The 21,219-nt window shown below is 37.0% G+C and overlaps 1 protein-coding gene across 6 annotated transcripts in view; it reads left to right on the plus strand.

The window, feature by feature from the left end:
* PHF20L1 (PHD finger protein 20 like 1) overlaps positions 1 to 21,219 on the plus strand; it is a 57,817-nt gene that overhangs the window by 30,581 nt on the left and 6,017 nt on the right. For 4 of the 6 annotated variants that reach the window (XM_066336277.1, XM_066336267.1, XM_066336287.1 and 1 more), the window contains 9 exons: positions 4,988 to 5,206; positions 5,403 to 5,459; positions 6,780 to 6,884; positions 10,981 to 11,145; positions 11,528 to 11,709; positions 13,591 to 13,690; positions 15,989 to 16,184; positions 16,592 to 16,961; positions 20,535 to 20,697. In XM_066336277.1, coding sequence (XP_066192374.1) covers positions 4,988 to 5,206; positions 5,403 to 5,459; positions 6,780 to 6,884; positions 10,981 to 11,145; positions 11,528 to 11,709; positions 13,591 to 13,690; positions 15,989 to 16,184; positions 16,592 to 16,961; positions 20,535 to 20,697 — 1,557 coding nt within the window. The remainder of the gene's footprint in view (positions 1 to 4,987; positions 5,207 to 5,402; positions 5,460 to 6,779; positions 6,885 to 10,980; positions 11,146 to 11,527; positions 11,710 to 13,590; positions 13,691 to 15,988; positions 16,185 to 16,591; positions 16,962 to 20,534; positions 20,698 to 21,219) is intronic. The other 2 variants (XM_066336307.1, XM_066336316.1) reach the window with 1 other exon arrangement.

Here is a 21,219-nt window from a genome sequence, read left to right on the forward strand (position 1 = left end):
AATAAATGCTTTAGAAGGCATCTATCTGCCTTTGAAACAGCACAGGTTCTCAAGTCACATTCCTGATGCACACGTAATTGCACCAAATTCTTGCATGCTTCAGGAAAATAAAGAGGATACACTCTATTTATCAGCATTTTCTTAATTATCTGTTTAAAAACAGCAAGCAAATATATACAGGAGAGGTGCCCAAAGCTTTCCTTTCTCATTCCTGACAATTCTTGAGATAATAGAAAAAAGTTAATTTGTATTATGCAGAAACATCAACCTAGGAGTAGTTTCATACACTGCATTGTTTAAATGTATGCATTGTGACTCTATCCATTACAAATTGAGAATTCTGGTGTAAAATCCAAACTATTCTGTAATTGTGTTTTCTTAATTTGAAAGAACTATTATAAATCTGCATCTGTTTATAGTATTTCTTCTGTTAAGATTTTATTAACACAGTTTATTGGAGTTCTAGATTCTGACATCACTACAGATTTTGTTAAGTGCACTTAAGTTAGACCTGCAGTCTTTGTAATCATTGAGGTAGATAACTGAATAGTTCCAGAGATACCTCATGATGGTATTCAGCCTGAAACAGGCTGGTGTGATCTCTGACCTTTCTGTAACAGAGCTGAACTGGTTTAAGCCCAGAGATGTAATTTGTGATTTTGACTTCTGATGGAGGCCTTCAGTTGAGTCAATTGAAAAAATTGTTTGGTGTTGTTAAAAATACACATTTTAGTGACTTTATTCAGATTGTACTGGCTTGGTGTTTTCAGAGGAGAGGGACTAGGTGCACTGAAGTGCAGATGCATAAATGGCAACTCATAGTATTAGCACATAGATTTCAAAATCTTTGCTCAAAATTAACACCTTATCATTTTGTAGAAGCAAAACAAAAGTTCTGTGATAATTCCTTCAATCCAATGGCTCCTTGGAGGTACTGCGCACTTTGGTAGATACCTTCACTATCCATTAGTTATTGAAAAGAGGTAATGCTTTACTGAACTATTGTGAGGCCCTACTTGTGATCAGCTGATACTGCACACACATAACTAAGAATCTTTGCTTTCATTTGCCAAATTGCTTAAAATGCAGATAACTGGCCTTTGGTCACTTTAGCATTTCAAAGACTTAAATCCACAGTCAATCAGAATGCTTAACACAGTATTATTGCCATTCTGAATATAGAAATTCAGGTCTTTCTGTAGTTTTGCTTCTCTTCAAATTCTTGTTTTTTGTAACCCTGCATGTTACTTTAGCTGTTATATATTGAGCAAACATAATTTCAGCAAGCAATCTGGGTTTTGAAGTTGAACTATTGGAAAATATAGCTCCTAGTACAGGAAAATATTATTACACTTTCTAATCTAAAATATTATATTTGTAATGCTGATATACTAATACTATAACTAGCTGTCATTTCCTATTTAACACCTATAGATGATTTTGCTACTAGGATAACATTAGGTTAACTATATGGGAGAAATTTGCATTTAAGACTAAAAGAAAAAAGGTTGCATACTTTTATATCATTTCCTTGGTAACAGTTTACTGCAGCAGGAATAAGAAACAGCTGATGTACAAAATTTTCAGAAAATTAGTTTGGTTGCTTTTTGGAATCTCTTGCCAGTGTTATTGGTTTACTTGGCTTTTAAGAGGAACGAACTATTGTTTGTCTTGTTACTTGCTCGTGTTACTTTGGGGTTGTTTGTTTTACTTCAACCATCTATTAACAGTCAAACTTCCTCCCTAATTTGAATGCCCGCCATTCTAATCTCTGCCCTGAACTTCCCAGTTTGGGTGGATTATGAGGATTAGGTGGATTAAAAGCAAGAACCTTTTTATGGGTTTGTTCTTCCTAAAGACATCATTTTGGGCAGGGTCCAGTATTAATCTGTGATATGCAATTAAAAGTCTTGAGATATAAAACTCATCCTATGTACTGAGAATTCAAAACACTAAATTTAACATGACCAATATGGTTATGTTTCTATTACAACATGATTCAAGTTGTATATTAATGCAGATAATGATATTTGTGATATTATTTTAAACATGGAAACCCATGAAATAGAATATCAGTCAACAAAATAGGTTGCTTCAGATTGCAGCAATTCATTTGAGCTTGATGAATTGCAATAAGCAGTACCACTGCAAGCTCAGTTGTGCTGTTGTACTTGTGGCACAACGTCCTGTCCTGTGCCTGTACTTGCATGAGGGGGCTTGTGTCACTACTCTGTGCCATAGCAGGAGAAGTAGGACGGGAAATATGCTATAAACTGGGCTGTGAATGCTGTGGTTTGCATTTCTTTTTAATCTGAAATTAGCCTTCTAGTGATAAAATTGATCTTGGAATGGTGACAAAATCAGTAGTTTACAAGTCCAATCTCTGGTCGTCTTTCTCTGTGCTGAGTGTTAACTGCAGGCCTCCCACGTTCAGTGTGTGGGAGGTGGCTGGCTAGACTCCTTGACAGGAATGAAATTGCAATTAAAAGCAGCAGTTCAAAAAAAAAGGCTGTATTTCCATAAAGGAACTAATACTTCCTGGTTGTATTTGTTACTTGCCCTTCTGATTGACCACTTAGTCCAATTTTGTGGTTATGTGGAAGGCATGGTGACTGCACAGTTGAAAAGCAGACTTTGCAAGCTTTGACACTTTATGTAGGATTTGAGAATTTAAGATTCTTTATCTAAAATGATTTTCAATGGAGAAAAGTAAAAGCCAAGAATAATATTACAATATAAACAGGCATAATAGCAGTTTCTATTTTCAAGTTACTATAGAAAGGCAGTTTGGAGAGTTCTGACAGCAGGATGGGTATTTGCTTGACTGGAGAGATTCCTACCGAATATAAGTGTTCCTCAGACAATTACTGATTACTTTATCAGATGTGCTTGTGTTGAAAATTATTGAGATACTGAAATTTGTGGTGTTGTAGCTGTTGGTATTAAATCCTATTTGGATGTCAGGTTAGGATTTCTTCTCAGTAATAAAGTTTAAATACTAATTAATCTAATGTTGAGACTAAATTTCTCTTGAGATTGTTAAGATAGAGTGTTCTCACATTTTTTCATCAAAATGGCAGTGACCTAAATGAATTACGTGCATTTAGGTGATCCTTTTGCGCTCTTTTTAGAAATGAGACAGGACGTTGATAGCATGATGATGTGGGAAAGTGTCACTTTTTTCTTTGACTAATGTGCTAAAATATACTTATTCCTCCACAGATGGCAGAGCAGTTCAGTCCTGTAAGAGAGACAAATGGTAATTAGGAAACCTAAGAAAGGAATCATTTGGATAGTGGTTTGTGTCAATGATAAGTATTCCAGCAAGCGAAATGCACTTGAAATAGAGACAAAGGCAAAAGCCTGAATCAGTCTTAAAAAGATTATGGTCTTAGGGGAGATGGTTGATTTGAGGCAGTGGAAAGACAGCCCCAGGCGTGGCTGTGGAGCTCCTACGTGTGGCAGGGGCCAGCACACAGAGCTGAGCAGGTGCTAGCACACAGAGCTGAGCAGGTGCTGCTGCCTGGATTGCACAGTACAGAGCTGTCCTGCAGCTGGGGACTCCTAGCGTTTAAAAGTGCTGTGTGGTGTGAGAGGTGATGCATCACTTTCTGTTCCTCTTGCTGTCCCTTCAGCTTTTCAGCCAGTGGCATTTTGGTTGTGTTCCCAGGAAGGCTCATAGGACTGGGAGGAGGTGGTGTGTGAACTGTGTGTCCCTGTAGAATTGGGTTGGTCTGTCCTTGTTGAGAAGGCTTGAGGTGTTCCTGCCTTTTCCCCAGAATCTTTTTGCCTGATGAATTTACTAAGTTATCTTAATGCTGCTTATTTAATGCATTTCAGATCAGCTCCATATTTTGTCTTGTTGAATATCTTGGCCAATAGCAGGTATTTTTCAGGACTTTTTTTTGTGGGTTTTTTTTTTTTTTTTTTTTTTTTTTTTTTTTTTTTTTTTTTTTTTTTTTTTACATGCTTATGCTTTTGTTGGGCTCCTCTGTTGAGAGACACCAAAGGTAACTGGTGCCTCCAAGTGTTGACAGCTGGCACAGAAAAACCTGAGCCCTTTATGACTTTACAGAGCTACGTTTTTGTACAATATGTTCTTGGCATTGTCCTAAAGTGTCCTCAAAGGTCTGAGGAAAATTAGGCTTTCCTAATTACAGTTAGATGAATCTTGAAGCTCTAACAATATTGATCGACACAGTAATAGAGTTTTGAATTACATTATTAAGGTAATAACTTTTATAACTTTATATAACTTTTTTTTTAATTTTATAAGTAACTTTTATTCTAGTTTGATTATTTTAAAATGTTTATAAATATTAGCAGTGAAAATTGTAATTTCAGTTATGTTAGTTGTTTTCAGTTTGTTAGTTCCTAACTTGCATCAGATAAAGAGCTAAAAAACCAACTAAATATTTCACTGAATAAACTTGTCTAAATAGTACAAATAGGAATGGTCAGTATATGATGCCAAATTCTGACAAATCACAGTACTTTAACATGTTATTCAAATGTGGGTTAATGAATGAACGTATATTATTTAAATATTATTAAAATTAATGAAAAGTTCAATAAGCAGGAAAGTTTTATATGTAGGACTACAAATGTTGTGCCAGAGCTTAATTTCTCTGTTAACATAATAGAGCTTTAATTTAAATGATACTGGCAGTGTCAGCACCTTTAACTGTTACTCTTGTCATGGGTTCCTGTTACAGTGAAAAAAAGAAACAAAAAGGCTTAAAAGTGTTGGTAAAAGTACACTTTAACCAGTACAGGTTTAAAAATGAGCACAAATTCCAAAATATAGGAAGAAACCTTCTGTGGCATGCATTGTCTTGTGTGCAAGACTAAGATCTAGGCATTGATGTGCGGTAATGATCTGTAAAGTGTGATGATGCTATAATATTGACATTTCAGTGATGTGCCCCAGCCCTGGCTGGCTGCAATCCTTATGGGATGCCGAGTAAATCCATCTTCTTGTTTTCAGCACCCTCGTCCCATGTACATTCCTTTCATCTGGAAATGCCTTTAACCAATAGTCTCAAGTTACCCAAAGGGAATACTAAAAAAAAGAGGTCTTCCACATCAGTGAGCTCTGAAGGGACAGAGATACAGTGCTCTGTGCCCATAAAGGAGAAATGTTTTGAGAGTCTGAAGGAGAAAATATTAAAGAACATGATTGAGAAGGACAAGCATTCAGAAGTTGGTAAACTACAATACTTTTTGTTTCCAGTGCTTTAGACAATAAAAGTAATTGTAAAATGACATTAAAAATAATTGTATTGTTTGTATGTGTCTTATTATTTTGTGCCATTAGGATTTTTTACAGTCTAATGACTTTTACAAGAAATTAGGTCATCAGCCAGACATTGACCTTATGTGATATATTCTTCAATTTGCAGGTGCAGCTAGAATGGAAAGAAAAGGAAAACTGGAAGAGAAAAGTTCTTCAACATATGGTATGTAGAGAGCAATGTTATTTTTAAAAAAAAAAAAAAAAAAAAAAAACCAAAACTCTAACACTTGCTGTCTCTGAGGAGCAAATATAAAAGCATAAAATATTTCCTGGGCCCAGCTGCACTTTTTGTTTGAGGTCTTAAAACGACTCTTTATATATATGATAGGTTAGTCACAGAAGAATAATTTGTAAGATAAAATCAAAGTGCCCATAACAAGGAGTTTGAAGGATCCTAAAGTACCTGTGAGAGGCCTGCTGCCTCTGGTTTTTCGTTTAATTGGGGTTCTTTTTTAGTGGAATGAGTAATACTGGCTATTCCATTGTACTGTCAGATTTGAGATGGGAGGAACAAACAAGGGTTATTAGCAAAACATTTGGCAATTCATGAAATGAAATAGAGATTGGGAGGACTCTGTTTTTATCCTGTGTTCAAAATAAAATATTAAAGACTGGCAAGAATTCAGAAGTGATTCTACCTTGTTTTTCCAGGCGGTAAAAGTTTTGTCTGTGTGTTTCCCGAAAAGATAAGACTGCTCTAATCTGTGTGCAGGAAACAATCCTGGCTTCGAGGCTTATTTTTTGGAGCAAGTTAATTTCCTTGTTATTTGTCTCATTGCTGACAACTTAAGTAATTATTGTGGAGTGAAAATGTGGGATCTATTTTGTATTTGTATTTTGTCATTTTTGGAGAATTAACAGAATAAAAAGAATTTTTCAGAGTCAAAGTGCTTGTCCTCAAGTGTATACCAACAGTGGTTAAAAGTGAACTTCAGTGTAAAAAATATGTGAAATTTGAGTCAGAATCAGTTTTCTGTGAGGATGCCACTGTATAGTGCAGAGTGCTGACAGCAGCAGCAGATTGGCGACAGTGAAATTTCCTTCAAATGTCTTTCTGTAGGCCTAATATGTGGTTTTAGAACAATGTAACCTTTATAATTGGGAATTTTGCACTTGTGAAAGCTTTTTCTCTTGCCCTTTTTGTTAAAATATGTATCTTTTTGTTGTAAACTGTAATAAATCTTTTTGTTATAAACTGTAAGTAAAAAAGAAGCTATAAGCTATTTATGTGATGTTACATATTTTGTGTACTTTGCTGGTTTTTTTCTGCCTTGATATCTTACTTGGAAATACTTAAAATTCTAAAACATTATTTGTCAAATTAGATTTCTTTGAACTATTATGCCAGCTATTAATAAGATGTGTGTCCAAGATATCAAGTAAATTAATTGAATCATTTTGATCTGACTAGACAACTAGAGCACTTGATTTTGAATGCCTTGTTTGGGTTAAGCTGCTTTAAATTGTTTAATTTTTATTTCAGGTAAAAAGAAAGAAAAAGAGAAGGAGAAAAAGGAGAAGAAGGAAAAAGATCATAAACCAAAACAGAAAAAGAAGAAGAAAAAAAAGAAGAAATCAAAACAGCATGGTAAGTTCAATTTATATTTTTTAAAGTAAGTAGAACCATCCAGTGTATTTCTAGCATTAGACAATAAAATTTGTTTGTAAACAATATGAATGTAAAATTTCAGAAATGTCCAAGAGTAAATTTTAGCCTTAAATATGAAAGGAACACTTAGGACTTTTTTTTTTCCTTGCATTTATAGCTTGTCCCTCTTTATGTGATGGACACACATATTTCGTAGATGTTCTTTCTTCCTCAAAAAGATATGCTTGTTGTTTTCATCTCTTTAAATTCTTCATTTGAAGCTCTATATACATGTCATACCTATTTTGCTTGGACATTGAAATTATTCTAGTGTCTAGTTTGTTGCTCCGTTTCAGTGGTTTGCTGTGTACAATGCATTCTCCCTTTAACAGTTAATCCTTCACAGCTGAGGTTGGCATCTCTTTATAACAGCTTTGTCTGTTGCCGTGACAAATGGGGATTATATTTTGTGGATTATGTGTTTTTCTGTCCAAAATTTGTGCTATAACATGAAAATGCTTCCAGATCATGCAGCGCTTTAGTGTAAACTGCAATATTGAAGTCATCAACTTCATCATTTTTATACTATATAAAATATAATTTTAAGCTATAAACTTCAATTGCTTATTTTACTTAAAAATCATTGGGAGCTTCTTACTTGCACTGAGAAGGCATCTAAGTATTTGCAAGAAGATACTGGTAGATGTTAGATATGTGCCCTTTTTATTGTTGTTGTTGTTTTCTTTTCATCTTTTTATTCCCTTGTTCTTTTTGCCAGCTTGTATTGAAACAGCTGGCAGAGCTACCATAGAAGCTTGGCACAGGTACCATAATTAGGTTCCAATTTCTAGGAGCCTTACCAAGTGCTTGTAAATCTTAAATCCAGATGCAAAAAGCAGTGTGAGTAAAACTTGAGCATATTCTTTGCAAATTCATCTTGTGAAAATCTGGGTTTAACAACCCAGAGGTATTCAATTTGTACTTTTTTTTAATTGAGGAAAAATTTAAAATACTCTGATGGATCAGATCCCAGTGTCTGACCCTGAAAAAGCCCATCTGTCAAAAGAAACAAGACCCTCTCTCCAGGACTAGGTCACTCCACTCCAGATGTGGACAGAAGTGTAAGGGTGTGAGGGATGCTTCTTCTGTTTGAAATGAAATTGAGGCGTCTTGGGCAAGAAGAGGAGGCAGGTACATTCTGTGCCCCAAGTAAGTTTTGAACAAAGTTTTGTAAGTTTTTTTGGCTTTAAGACAAAACAAAACCCCCAGCAAAGACTGGTTTTGTGCTCTGAGTGTGTGACTTACTGACTGTATAAAATCCATGTGTAGCAGAAAGCAGGCAATGCCTGTTATTTATGCTGCTGTGTTGCAGTGAGGTTGAAAGCCACGCAGCATGAAGTAATCAACTCAGCTGCTTCTTGACTTGACTACAGTGAGTACACTTGGGAAATGCTGGAGATAGTGTGCTTTGGACACAGACAGTAAAGAAGAAACTGACTTCATGGAAGGTGATTTAGGAGAGAAGGTTATTATGGAATTCATAGCAGGAAAACTGTAGTGATAGGTGACAGCAGGAATGCCTCCTACAAAAGGATGAAAATGCAGTAATCTGATTACTTGCTTATATTTGAAGTACTAATTTTTAAGAGTAGTGTTTGTGTAGCTACTCATAATTACTGATTGAAGCCATGGTCATGCTCAGGTGGGTCCAGAGGAAGGCCACAATGATGATCAGAGGGCTGGAGCACATCCTCTATGAGAAGAGGCTGAGAGCCTGTTTTTAGGCTCTCTTATACAAAAGAGAATGTGGGGAAAGACCTTATATCAGGCTTCTAGTGTTTACAGAGACCCACAGAAAGGATTGGGAGGGAGTCCTTAACTAGGAGTGTAGTGCTAGGGTCAGGGGTGCCAGTTTTCAACTGAAAGAGGGTAGATCTAGATTAGATATGATATTCAGAAGAAATTATTTTTTGTGAGGGTGATGAGCCACTGGAATGGGTTGCCCAGAGAAGTTGTGGATGTCACATCCTGGGAAGTGTTGAAGGCCACGTTGGATGGGTCTCTGAGAAACCTGGTCTGCTGGAAGGTGGGGGAACAGGATGACTTTTAAGGTCCCTTCCAATCCTAACTGTTCAACGATTTGCAGTTATATGACTTTCCTAGGACAGTCAAGGGGATTAGGGACAGGCTTGCAAATGTGTTTCTTGAGACTGTTGCAAATAGTTTGTTAGAGGAAGATACAATGCTGGTTATTAAGATTAATGTCAGTAACCACTATATGACCAGCAGGCAGAAGCATGTGGTGTTGCCTGTGCTTGTGTGTGTGCTATAACAGCCTTATCTGCTCCTCTCTGTGGCTGAGCAGAAAGTTAATACAGAGATAGATGTATAAGTACAGTGGGGATTTCTGCAACAGGTAGGCTCAGACACTGCCCAGCAGCTCCTCTGGATCCCTGTCTTTCAAATTTCTGTGCCTGCAGATGGGAGCTCATGGGGCAGCAGCCCCTCTGCAGGACAGTCTTACTTCCATGTGCATTCTCACACACCCAGTGTTGGCCAGGACTTCCCAGAGCCCCCCACCCCAGCTCTCCTGATTAGAGAGTCACTTCACCCAGAGGTGGCCCTTGCAGACCCACTGACCGTTGCTCCCAGGCCATTTCGCCTGCTCATCAGCTGGTCCAGCTTGATCCATACAAGCAATCAGACACTTTGGCTGGCTGCAGGTGCTGTAACATGAGCTCATGTGCCTCTGTGAGCACAGATCCCTGACATGGGGCTGGCACTGTTGTCACTGCATTCTCTCTGAGTGCTGGCACCACAGGCACATGGAACCTTTGACCTGCAGTGTTACTCCATTTGCTGGCACACAGACCATGTACTTGAACCTTGAATGGAGAGCCTCTTCCCCAGGTGAGAGATTGAAATGAGGTTTAATAAAAATTACAGAATAGTTGAGGTTGGAAGAGACCTCTGGAGGTGCAATGGTCCAGCCCCCTTGTCTTGGTTGCCCAGAATTATATCCAGACAACTTTTCAATGGTTCCAAGGAGAGAGACTTACAACTTCTGCTAGCACAGACTGGATGCAGGGCGTGGCCATGTGAGTGTACTGACCACAAAACTTTATGCATATGTGGCTTTTTTTATCCTGTTATTCCCGTTTTCTCCATAACTGTTCTTCCCCAAATCACTTCAGTCCATCCATTTTCTCCACCTTTATTTTCTTCCCTAAACTTTTCATAGTAAGTCATTTGCAAACCCAAAATTATTTTCTCCCACCTCCCATAGTGTCCCCTACTGGCAGCCCCCTGGGCTGCAACTGCCCTTAGTCCACAAGATGATCCAGAGAGCTGCTGTGAGTAACACATCCTGAGGGTTTCATGCATGGATAATGGAGGTGATGGCACTGCTGGGAAAGTCTAAGAGGGGCCTGGCCAGGGAGGGTTTTTTGTTTGCCTGCTCAGCCTCCTCTTTTGGGCCTGTGTGTGTATACTCTCCTGGGATGCTCCTAGTCCATCCCAGGACCTGTTGGCCCATTGATATCTCATGGGATGGGCCTGGGAATATCCAAAGACAATTTCCTTTGGGCTCCCTGTGTTCCTCTGCAGGGTTGCAGACAAGCTTTTATCTCTTAAACTGACAGGGTCATCTGTGGTTGTTTCTAGGTAGCAATGCTGGTAGTGTTGCAAGCAAACGTAAGGCAAAAGAGAGAGTCACAAGCAGCGTCTCTAAGGATAGCACAGGGTTCAGGATGAATTGTGGAAAAAGATGACTGCATAATATGCTAAGAACAGTTACCAGTCTGTACATTCAGAGATAGGAGAGTTACAATTGCTGATGCTTACCTATCAAACTTGATTATGTTTCTCACAGGAATTTTTTAAACAAAATGTTAAGAAGTGCTTTTGCCATTTCTTATTTACAGTTTCATCATCCTAATACCTCAGCGTTGATATTCTTTGCTTGTCAACATAATGCTGCAGTAAAATCTATACATTTTTTTTTTTTGGGGGGGGGGGGTGGTTTTTTGGTTGTTTTGTTTTATTTTGGTTTTTTGCATTTGTTGTAAATTTTACTTATTTCCTTTTAACTTTTCAGATTATTCGGATTATGAAGACAGTTCTGTTGAATTCCTGGACAGGTGCTCCTCTCCCTTAACGCGCTCCTCGGGCAGCTCGCTGACGTTGCGCAGTATGTTCTCAGAGAAGAACACTTCATACCAGTACCCAAGAGCTATCCTGTCCGTTGACCTCAGTGGAGAAAGTAGGTGGAATGGATAGCAAAATTCAGTTTATGGGTTTAATTTGTTAAGAAAGAGAACATTAAAGGAAATAATTTGGTTTATGTTTGGGATTGTAGCTGTAAATATGGTGACTGATTTATCCTTCATCTATTTAAATCAAAATGCTTATGCTCCTCACGCTGTTCTACATTGTGCTTGCTTTGGTTAAGTGTTGCTACTCTGCATCGGAGGAGAGCATGTTAAAGGCATTTGACAAAATTCTCATTGAAATCTCATATACCAGCAGTGTGTTTGAGAGCGATTTTTTTGCTGATATAGATTTTTACCTGTCAAAAATCCCTGTATTTCTTTGAGTTATCGTGTCTCTCCATACACAGTTTCACATGTATTTATTTCTGTTAGACCTTTCAGATGTGGAGTTCTTGGATGATTCTTCCACAGAGAGTTTGTTACTTAGTGGTGATGAATACAATCAGGATTTTGATTCAACTAACTTTGAAGAGTCTCAGGATGAAGATGATGCTCTCAATGAAATTGTTAGATGCATTTGTGAACTTGATGAAGAAAATGGTTTTATGATTCAGGTAAAGAAGTTTGGTGTGTGGAGTTACATTTTCCATGTGAATGCTTTGCCTGTGAAGGTGCCCTTTTGATGTGTCACAGACTGGAATTACGTAGAGAGCTGTACATAAGTGAACTAGAACAAAATATTTCTTTGTTCTGCACTTGATTTGGCTCCATTCAGTGGATGCAGAGCTGTTTCTCTAGGATGAGGTTTCTCTTGCAATTTGATAAATAGGAGAAATTGCTAAGTAACCTTTTTATTTATAGCCAGCTGATAGATTTGGAATAAAGTATCCTCTGCCACACACAAACCATTGCTTCTGTTCCCCAGACGATCCTGATTATACAAGCCCTCCTGGCTTGGCCCTCGTGCTTTGCACTACCACTTGTAGAAACCTCTCTCCTCATTGTAAATGTCCCTCCTTGGTGTGCAACATGTCTCCTGTGCAGACACTAAATACTGTCAGTACTGCAATGTGTGTTTTGTCTTTAGAATAGCCCTTCTCACACTGACTATCACTACCAGGTTTTAGAAACTGCTGAGAATTTACATCTAAACTTGGTATAGATAAAAGGGAAGAAGAGTATACCATGTCTGCACAGCATTCAGGTGTTAATGGATTGCAACTCCTGCTGCTTATTACTTTGTATTCCAATGAGGAGAGCATTTCCCATCCATAAGTAATTTCAAGTCTTTTTTCTCAAGCAATTTATAATGCAGTGATTAAATCAGATACAAAAAGCAGTAAGGAAGAACTCAGTTGTCAACAACTTAAAAAAGGTTATGAACCTCCTGGTTTTTTTACCCGCATTCAAAATCAGGTTTGTATTCAACTATTACTGTGGTACAGTTCCTGTTGATAGTGTGGAGCCCTTTAGTCGAGGTTTAAAGGAAACAAGTAGGGCTCTCATGTGGACTTACTCTTCTGGAACTGACAGAGCCCTGGAAATGAAGGGCACACAGGCTGTCTTGGGGAGCAGACTAAAATGCAGTGCTGTGTTGGAGGAACTGAGCAGGAGTTCAGCTGTAGTAACAGTGTGGAAAAATGGACTGGTGTAACAATCCTTGGAGACAGGAGGGGACACTACAGCTGTAGTGACAGGAGGAAAGGTGACTTCCTGTTTTAAACAGGCTGATGCTCAAAGGCATGTCAATGCAAAGAGGAGAGATTGTCAGCAGTGAGCCAGCAGATATTTAAAACTCTGGCAAGCACAGAGTCGAGAAAGGCAAATATCTTTATAAGACAGCTTCCTGCCTTTTTTTGAAGTCCAATGGCAGCCTGATTTTTCCTCTTCATGCTTGTCTCAGTGAGAGCAACCAGTTTGCTGTTTCTAGGCTCTCATGTCTCACTATTTTGCTCTCCTATTCTCTTGTTTCTCCTCTTTCATTTTCTCTTAATTTTCTTTTTCTTTTAGATTTTCCATTGGTGCGATATTAAAAGCACATCTTTCTAGCGCACTGGAGAGATGCTTTGTAAATGTAAATAATTAAACTGAAGAGTTTTCTACTTTTCACTGTTATGCTGTAATGTATTACATTATCTTTCTACTTTACTATAATATTATACTCCTGTCTTATGTTTCACTACTAAATATGTAGGTGCTAAAATACTGAATGTTGTAATAAAATACTATTTAATATTACATCTTCATTTTTATTGGGTTTTTTTTCCAGTCTGGAGTTTGTGGTTGAGGTAACTTTCAGATCTAGAGCTCTTTTTTAGCTTGATGTCTTTGTCTACCCAAACACAAATTGCCCAACTAAAATGATCTTGCTCAAATCAGCCATTTAAATTAAAGTGCTGTTTTCTGCATTTTCATGATACAAAAAGTAGCTTCTGAGTTTTTGTTTGTCTCAGTTTTAGTTTTTGCTTTTGTCGTTTTTTTTTTTCTTACATCAGTGTGAAGAATGCTTGTGTTGGCAGCACAGTGTATGCATGGGACTGTTGGAGGACAGCATTCCAGAGCAGTACATCTGTTACATCTGCAGAGATCCGCCAGGTATGGATAAACCACCTTTATCTGCAGCCCAGCCTGGGATTTTTGAGCAGACATGTTATGAATTTGCTTAAATTGTTCAAGCTTTGTCTGTTTTGTGTTACATGTGACGCTTCGTGGGGGCAAGTGATTTTAAGTTTGGCTCTGAGCAGAAACTTACTTTTATGTTAGTAACATCATGGTCAGCTATGCTTAATCTTGTCCATGAACTCAGTTATCATTGTTTTATATGTTGAAACTTAATTCCCCCCAAAACTTAGCACTTTTTTATGTCAGTGTAGTCTGGAAAGCATTTCTAAAGAAATCATTTTTGTTTAGGGATCTGTTTTGCCAATACTTGGCAAAACTCTTTGCCAATACTCTTTGTTCATTTAAATATTTTCTTAGAGGGAAAGGACTGAGTACCACAGTACTTAAACATGCTGTGAATAGCATTTCATAGCAATTGCAATTTTGTAATGTTTGTATTTGCCCAGAACTGTGTAAAAGTGTGAAACTGAATATTTAAAATACGGAAAAATCTAGGACATCGTAAAGTAAACAACAGTGCACAAACAGCGTATGTTGAACTTCAGATAGGTCAGATTCCTAAGAAATAGGTAAACTATTTACTTTTAAACTGAATACTTTTGGTTAAGAGGATGTTGATTTAAAAATTATTCTATAATAAACCCATTTTTTAACAGTTATTTGAAGAAAAACTAAAGAATTTGGAAGAAATTTTTTTTGTATTTTCTTATGACAGTTGATACAAATGCACATACCTATCTTCTGGTGAAATATCCAGCACTCCAACTGTTTCAAAAGGGCAATGAGACTACAACCTCAAATTTACTTTCATTCTAAATTTAAGAAGTGAAATGTGAAAATTGTTTGCAGAGTTTTTATTAGCTATTTTTGAGATGAATATATTAGGAACATAGAGCTGGTTCCATATGACCCAGTGTGAATTAAAACTGGTGGTAGAGAGTTTTGTCTGAGTTCTGTGTGGTGTCTTTTTGAGCAGCCCAGCTTTTTCTTACCAAACCCAGCTAATTTGTCTTGTGCTCTTTCCCTGCACTGTATTAGGTACTTTGTTTTCCCTGCTATGCAGAGTCTGTGTCCCTAATTTTTATCTTCTCTCCCTTCCTAACCATTACTTCTTTTCTTTCTATGTCAGGAGAAAAAAGTCATTCTCAATGTCAGTATTTTAAAGTGTATTGGGATAATGGGCAAAAAGGAGATAGACAGGGTATTCTCCTGAAAGGTATGAAGGGCTTCCATCAACCCCATTCTTTGTTCTGTCTATGATGATAGTATGATTTGAAATGGAGTGTAAGATATTGCTATCAGTCTGTCTGGGTGCCCTGTTGTAAACAATAGCATTGCAATAATTAGCATTATGCATTTCTAGTTTTGGGTGGGCATTTTGGTTTTAGTCTGGTTTTTTGTTTGGTTGGTTAGTTGGCTTTTTGTGGGGTTTTTTTGGTTGGTTTTTTGGTTTGTTTTTTTTGTTGTTGTTGATTTTTGTGGTTTTTTGGGTTTTCTTTTTGTGGGTTTTTTGGTTTGTTTGTTTTGGGGTTTTTTTGTTTGTTTTGTTTTTTTAATTTTATTTATTTGGGCTTTTTAGTAGTTATTTAGCTACTATAGAAGCCTTAGCTAAATACTCATTCTTGCTGGTTGAGTTAACATACTGAAGCCCACATACATCAATATCCTCTGTAGAAGTCTGGTGAAAGGCACCTCAAAGGGGAGTGTAAAAGCTCTGCTGCCAGATAACTTTGAAATATCTGCTTTTTCTGAAGCCTTTTCCTGGCTTCTAATAAATAGATACTGACTTTAGTATTGAAGCAAAACATTTGTCTTTTAGAAACAAACTGGGTGTTTTGGATATGTCCATAAAAAATCCACTCTCTAACATTACTCTTGGTAACTTGGATTTTAAAAAAAAAAAAAAAGAGTAAGTTGCAGTACTTAGATAAATAAAATGCCAATGTAAACTTTTTTTTTTTGGTGGTTATTTTTTATTTTGATAACAACATAGATCCTAATATCATCTAGTTTGATTGCAAAGCTGATTAGATTTTAATTTCAAATGCCATTTAGAGGGGTCTTGAGGTTTCAGGCTTACTTTTCCTCTCATAAGTTTCTTTTTAACCCACAGAAACCAAATTCTTATATATTAATAGCAAAATCTTGAGTCATCCTTTCATGGATATTAGGAGATATTTAGGCAAGTACAGCACATAATTATAGCACTCTATTTCTAAATATAATTCTGTGGCTTTAGATGGCCCTCAATTTGTTTATTGCTTACCCCAGGACAGAGGTGGAGTGCCAAGTATCTCTATGACAAAGACTGGCTAAACAATGGACACATGTGTGGATTATCATTTTTGAAAGAGAACTACTCTCATCTTAATGCCAAAAAGATCGTGTCAACACATCACCTACTGGCAGATGTATATGGGGTAACTGAAATACTGCATGGATTGCAGCTGAAGATTGGGATACTGAAGTAGGTATCACTCCAGGGTTTATTTTCCAGCTTTATATAGTCCGGGAGCCGAGACTGCCGTTATTCCATATGCATTTTTCTCTCATATTGAAGTTCTTTCTTGTATAATATTTTAATTAATTCAAGTGCAAGATGTGCAAGTGCAGTATGCTTCAGCTCAGCAGGAGCTAAGTGTTCAGCACCCAAGCAGATCTGGTCTATTGGGACTATTGGCTATGTTTTTTGGTAAATTTTGTGATAAATGGACATTTTAGATTTGTTTTAAATTGATGAGTGACCTAGGAATACTTGTTGTTTGATAATGGTGCTTATCAGTAGCTAAGATCTAAAAGAATTGGATGCTTAGTAGTTCAGTGCTCTAAGTGGTGTTTTCTATAACTTGCTTTTTTTCATCCCCTTCATTGCAGAAATAAGCATCACCCAGACCTTCATCTCTGGGCTTATTCAGGGATGAGAAAAGAACAAGAACAAAGAACTGTTGGGGTAGAGAAAAAGTTAGTGACTTTGCAGGATGCTGTTAATCCAGCTGAAAGGACGTGTCATAGTCAAAACCATAAAGAGCCACCCAGTATACCCCAGAAGATGGAAGAAACATACATCACAAGTGAGCACAGCTACCAAAAACCACAGAGTTTTAGTCATGACTACAAGACAGTCACTGACCCTATGAGCTCAGATGATGAAGACACAAGTAGCTTTGAAGAAGATCAGGAGTATCACACAGAGAATAAAAACTGTTTACAATATTCTTTTAAAGATGGTGGCATGAATGAGCAGGTAAGTATCATTCTTCATCTGGGAAATTTTATTTGGAAAAGTATGTTCAGTCTGATAAAACTGAAGTACATACAGGTATTTAAATATGTTTGTTGCTGTGAGTCAACGTATTTTTCAAACAAGTCAACAGAATTCACTAGAAGAAAACTTGGATCACTGAAATAGTTCCAGGTGAAGTATGTTCATTTCAGGTGTATGAAACACAAGGTATGGTTTGAGGTATTGCCTGTGCTAAAAATTTATTCTCCATCTAGTGTTTTGAGAGAAAGGAAATCCTGTTCTTTAAATGCAGGGTCTTGGAACAGAACTTAGGTGGTTTTTTCTAGGGTGAGGAAAATGAGACAGGTTTCCTTTTTTATCGCAGTTCAGTTATCTATGTGTGTTAGGTGGGGTTTGTTGTTGTTTGTTAAAGCAAGTTTTTTTTTTAATTGTGTTTATTATTGTACTCTATTCTTCTTTTAATACCAGTGCTACCTAGAATGCCATCCACAAGTAATGATTTACTGACCAACTAATTTCACCTCATGTGCAACTGCTTGTCAGTCTTCCGTATTGCATAGTTCTTCTAATGAAACATTTTTTAGTCTGTATTATATTTTGCTGTTTAAATATCTTTCTCATTTTTACATTAATGATTTGAATTCATTATTTGGTGGAAAAGGTCTGAAACTTGATAATATGGTTTTAGTGGACAGTTCTTTGAGCAAAAACCAAGGAGAATCAAACCGTTCTGTTTTCTACAATACCAGCTGTATGAGGATAAATTGTCCAACTCATCCCCCTTTTGAAATACAATTTCTGGTGTGAAAGAAATGAGTATGATACATCTCTTTTTCTTTTTAATTTTAGTTCTAAATGTGGTGTATAAACTGTATAGCCTGAATGGGGAATTTTTGGCTAAGTAAAAATACCTGTTCCTATGCTAAATTTGCTACACTGCACAACTATATTCAGGTTTATAGTTAGGAGACATGCAGCAGTATCAAATACTCTTGCCTTCCAACAGTAGTTTAAATCGTCATTGTAAACAGTATAAATTGTATAAAGATGTTTAGAATGAAAGGAAAATATGTATGAGCAGTCAAACAAAACTAATACTTCCTTCAGAGATTCAAGCATGTATGTAAAAAGCTAGGTGCTCTGTGTTTGACACTGTTCCAAACACAGCTCTTCTTAGTTTAAGAGTGTTCTTTCCCTTGGGGACACCTTGATCACCTTTCCAGTAGTTAGCCTTGATACTAAAACAAGGCCTTTTGCCTAAAGATCATAAGCATGGAAAAGCTCTCCTTGGTTTCTCCATGAACCTGTTTGCACTTACTGTCAATTTTAAATTGACATTGAAGGACCATTTTTAAATTATCTGACTTCTCTCTAAGGGGCCTTTTCTCCTCTCCTTGTTGAAGTTTGGTTGGAACTTTGAATTTTCGTTTCTAGCATTCTTGAGAGCCTTTTAATGTTCTGGTTTTCCATACTGTTTTGTCTTACCCTAATCTGCAATTCTGTTACATACTTCCATTTCTCTTACAAACAGTGTTTGGATTAACTGTTATCAAATCCCTTTTTGGGCTATGCATTATCTTTAAAATTGTATTTAGTTTCCTATGTTTTGCTTCTGAAACCACAAGCCTTCCCCTGAACCTCCTGTTATTTCTTGTCCAGGAGCTGTATCCTGAACTCTTTTCCTGCCATCACTCCCTGATTACTTACATTGATCTCATAGCTTAGAGGAGAACCTGTTGGTTTTTGCGTTTTTTTTTTCAAGGAGCCATTTGAAAAAATACAGAGGTCATTAGAAAAAAAATTATTATGTTATGTAGATATTCAGTTACTTAGCTTTGAAATTTTCTCTAACTTACTGAAGCAGGCTGAAAGATGATTTTGGTTTTAGAATTATGGACTTGGATACTTTTACAGCAAGGGAAGAATGGCATTCCTGAGGTTTTAGAGAGGGTCTAATAATTGTAAGGAATAGATAATTTCTTATTTATATTGGAAATATTTTTCATTAGATTTTATTAAGAGTTTGATTACTGAAAACACTGTGGAAGCAAACCTGATGTCTTCAGAGAAGGGATTTAAAATATCATAAAAGCATCAAAATTCTCACACCTTTTCAATAAAAGCTATCTCTGATACATAATTTTAATTCCTTCAATGAAAATTATGAATATTAACAGCACTTGTCCCCTCTGAGTTGCTAATAAAGTTGCCTGCAGGTCAGTCAGAGCCTTATTTGTTTGGTTGGTATTTTTTAATTGATTTTCAGTCTAAATGAAATGGTAAAATGAAAGCTGGAATTTTTGCCTAAGAGGTAACATAAAATCCATCAGTTCCTATTTTCTTCTTTACGTCTCTTCTCACTCTTTCTATAGTTGACTGGAGAAAGAAATATTTTAATAACAGACCTAACACCATTTTTTCTTCTGTGGTGCAGAAAACTAGCTGAGTTCCTTAGAGAAGTATATTAATACAATTCAAGTCTTTCTTTGCTCTGGCATTTGACATGAACTGACACTGTGTGAGCATATGTATCTGGCATTCTAGTCCTTAAAATAAAATCTTCAATAGTGAAAGATCGTTTGATATGAAGTCATCATGGATATAAAATGGAAGCTGTTAATCCTGCTAATTACTGCAGATGCTGAGCATTTTTAACTTGTTAAATCTGATCTACTTCCACTCAGTAGCTGAAACATCAAATATAGAAAGATTGGGAGCTCGTGTATTATCTGTGGCATGCTGTGAAGCTACTAATTCTATGAAAGAAGTCAATCTTCCCCAGATCCTATGTCTGCATAACTCTGCATGTTACTGTAACTGTCCCCAAACATGTTCAGCTCTGCCCCAAACTTGTGCTTGGAAGGTAGGTGGGGTCATAGCAGGTAGGAAGAGAAGTTTTTTGTCTTAATCAGCAAACAGAACAGATTGTTCGGAGAGGATGTGGAGTCTCTCCCTCACTGGAGATACTCCAGAACTATCTGGACACAATCCTGTGCCATGTGCTCTGGGATGACCCTGCTTGAGCAGGGAGATTGGGCCAGGTGATCCACTGTGGTCCCTTCCAACCTGACCCATTCTGGGATTCTCTGAAATAGAATGTTCAGCTTATTCGTGCAAAATAGTGACTGTTGACATCTTAGATACTTCTGGATTGTAGAGAGTTTTCCATGGAAACAAACCTTAGGATTTTGCACATTTTTGGTGGCAGTAGACCCGTGCAGTTCAGCACTTCATGATTTAAAGTTGCTCTTTATATAAAAAGGGCACAGAAACACAATCTGTCTTACTGCATTAACCAAAGTATTTGAGCTGATAAACTTCAGTGTTAGGGAAATGAGGCAAAAGGTATAGATGCCTATTTATGTGGAATCTGCATTTTGTTTGGTATAGTCTATTGATGCCTCATGGTGTGTGGCTTTCTGAGAGGCTTTTCATTGTGTATACAGAAGTACAGTTCTAAGCCAGCAGACTTTATCATTGTGACTCAAATGTTGAAATCAACACCAGAAATTAAAACAAAGCAAAAAAAAAATCTTAAATGGCACTTTTTTTCTTTCTGTTGCTCCTATGAAGAGTTCTGCAGAAGGAAACACTGTGTTTGTTTGTAATGAAAGAAAAGGCTCAGAAGAACAAGTGGACACACATCTTCAATGGCAGCTAAATCTCCTCACCCATATAGAGAATGTACAGAATGAAGTCACCAGCAGAATGGACCTGATTGAAAAAGAAGTTGATGGTAACTGCATTGCCAGATAACTTGTTAATGTACCTGTAGCAGCATCTCTCATAATTAATGTGTTTAAAGTGAGCTGAGGCACTGAGGGTGGAGTTTTAAGTATTCTGTTCAAATTGGGATCCAGATTTATAAGCAGAGGTTGTACCCTTGATCTCCCCACTCCCTTCCACAAGGTTTCAATGCCCAGTAAACTAGGTCAGGCACTCAGAACCCCTTAGCTCAGTCCCTGAATTCAGAAAGCTTCGATAACTTGTCTAGTCTTTGCCCAGATATGGATCATCAGGTTGATGTCTTTTTTTATGCCTGGAGGGAATTTTGCCTGACTGTTCTAGTAATTGACAATATTTAGGGGAAAAACAAGGTGTTTATCATGCCTTCAACTTCGTATTTTTATTGCCTTCAACTTTGATTTTTTTATTATTAGTGAGCAAGTGGTTTTATGAAGACAATTCAGTCTTCATGAGAAAACTTGAATGAAATTATATTGTACAAGAATATTGTAGCGCATAAGTGTCTATGACT

The sequence above is a fragment of the Sylvia atricapilla genome, chromosome 1 (genome assembly GCF_009819655.1).
Source record: "Sylvia atricapilla isolate bSylAtr1 chromosome 1, bSylAtr1.pri, whole genome shotgun sequence".
Classification (NCBI taxonomy): Eukaryota; Metazoa; Chordata; class Aves; order Passeriformes; family Sylviidae; genus Sylvia; species Sylvia atricapilla.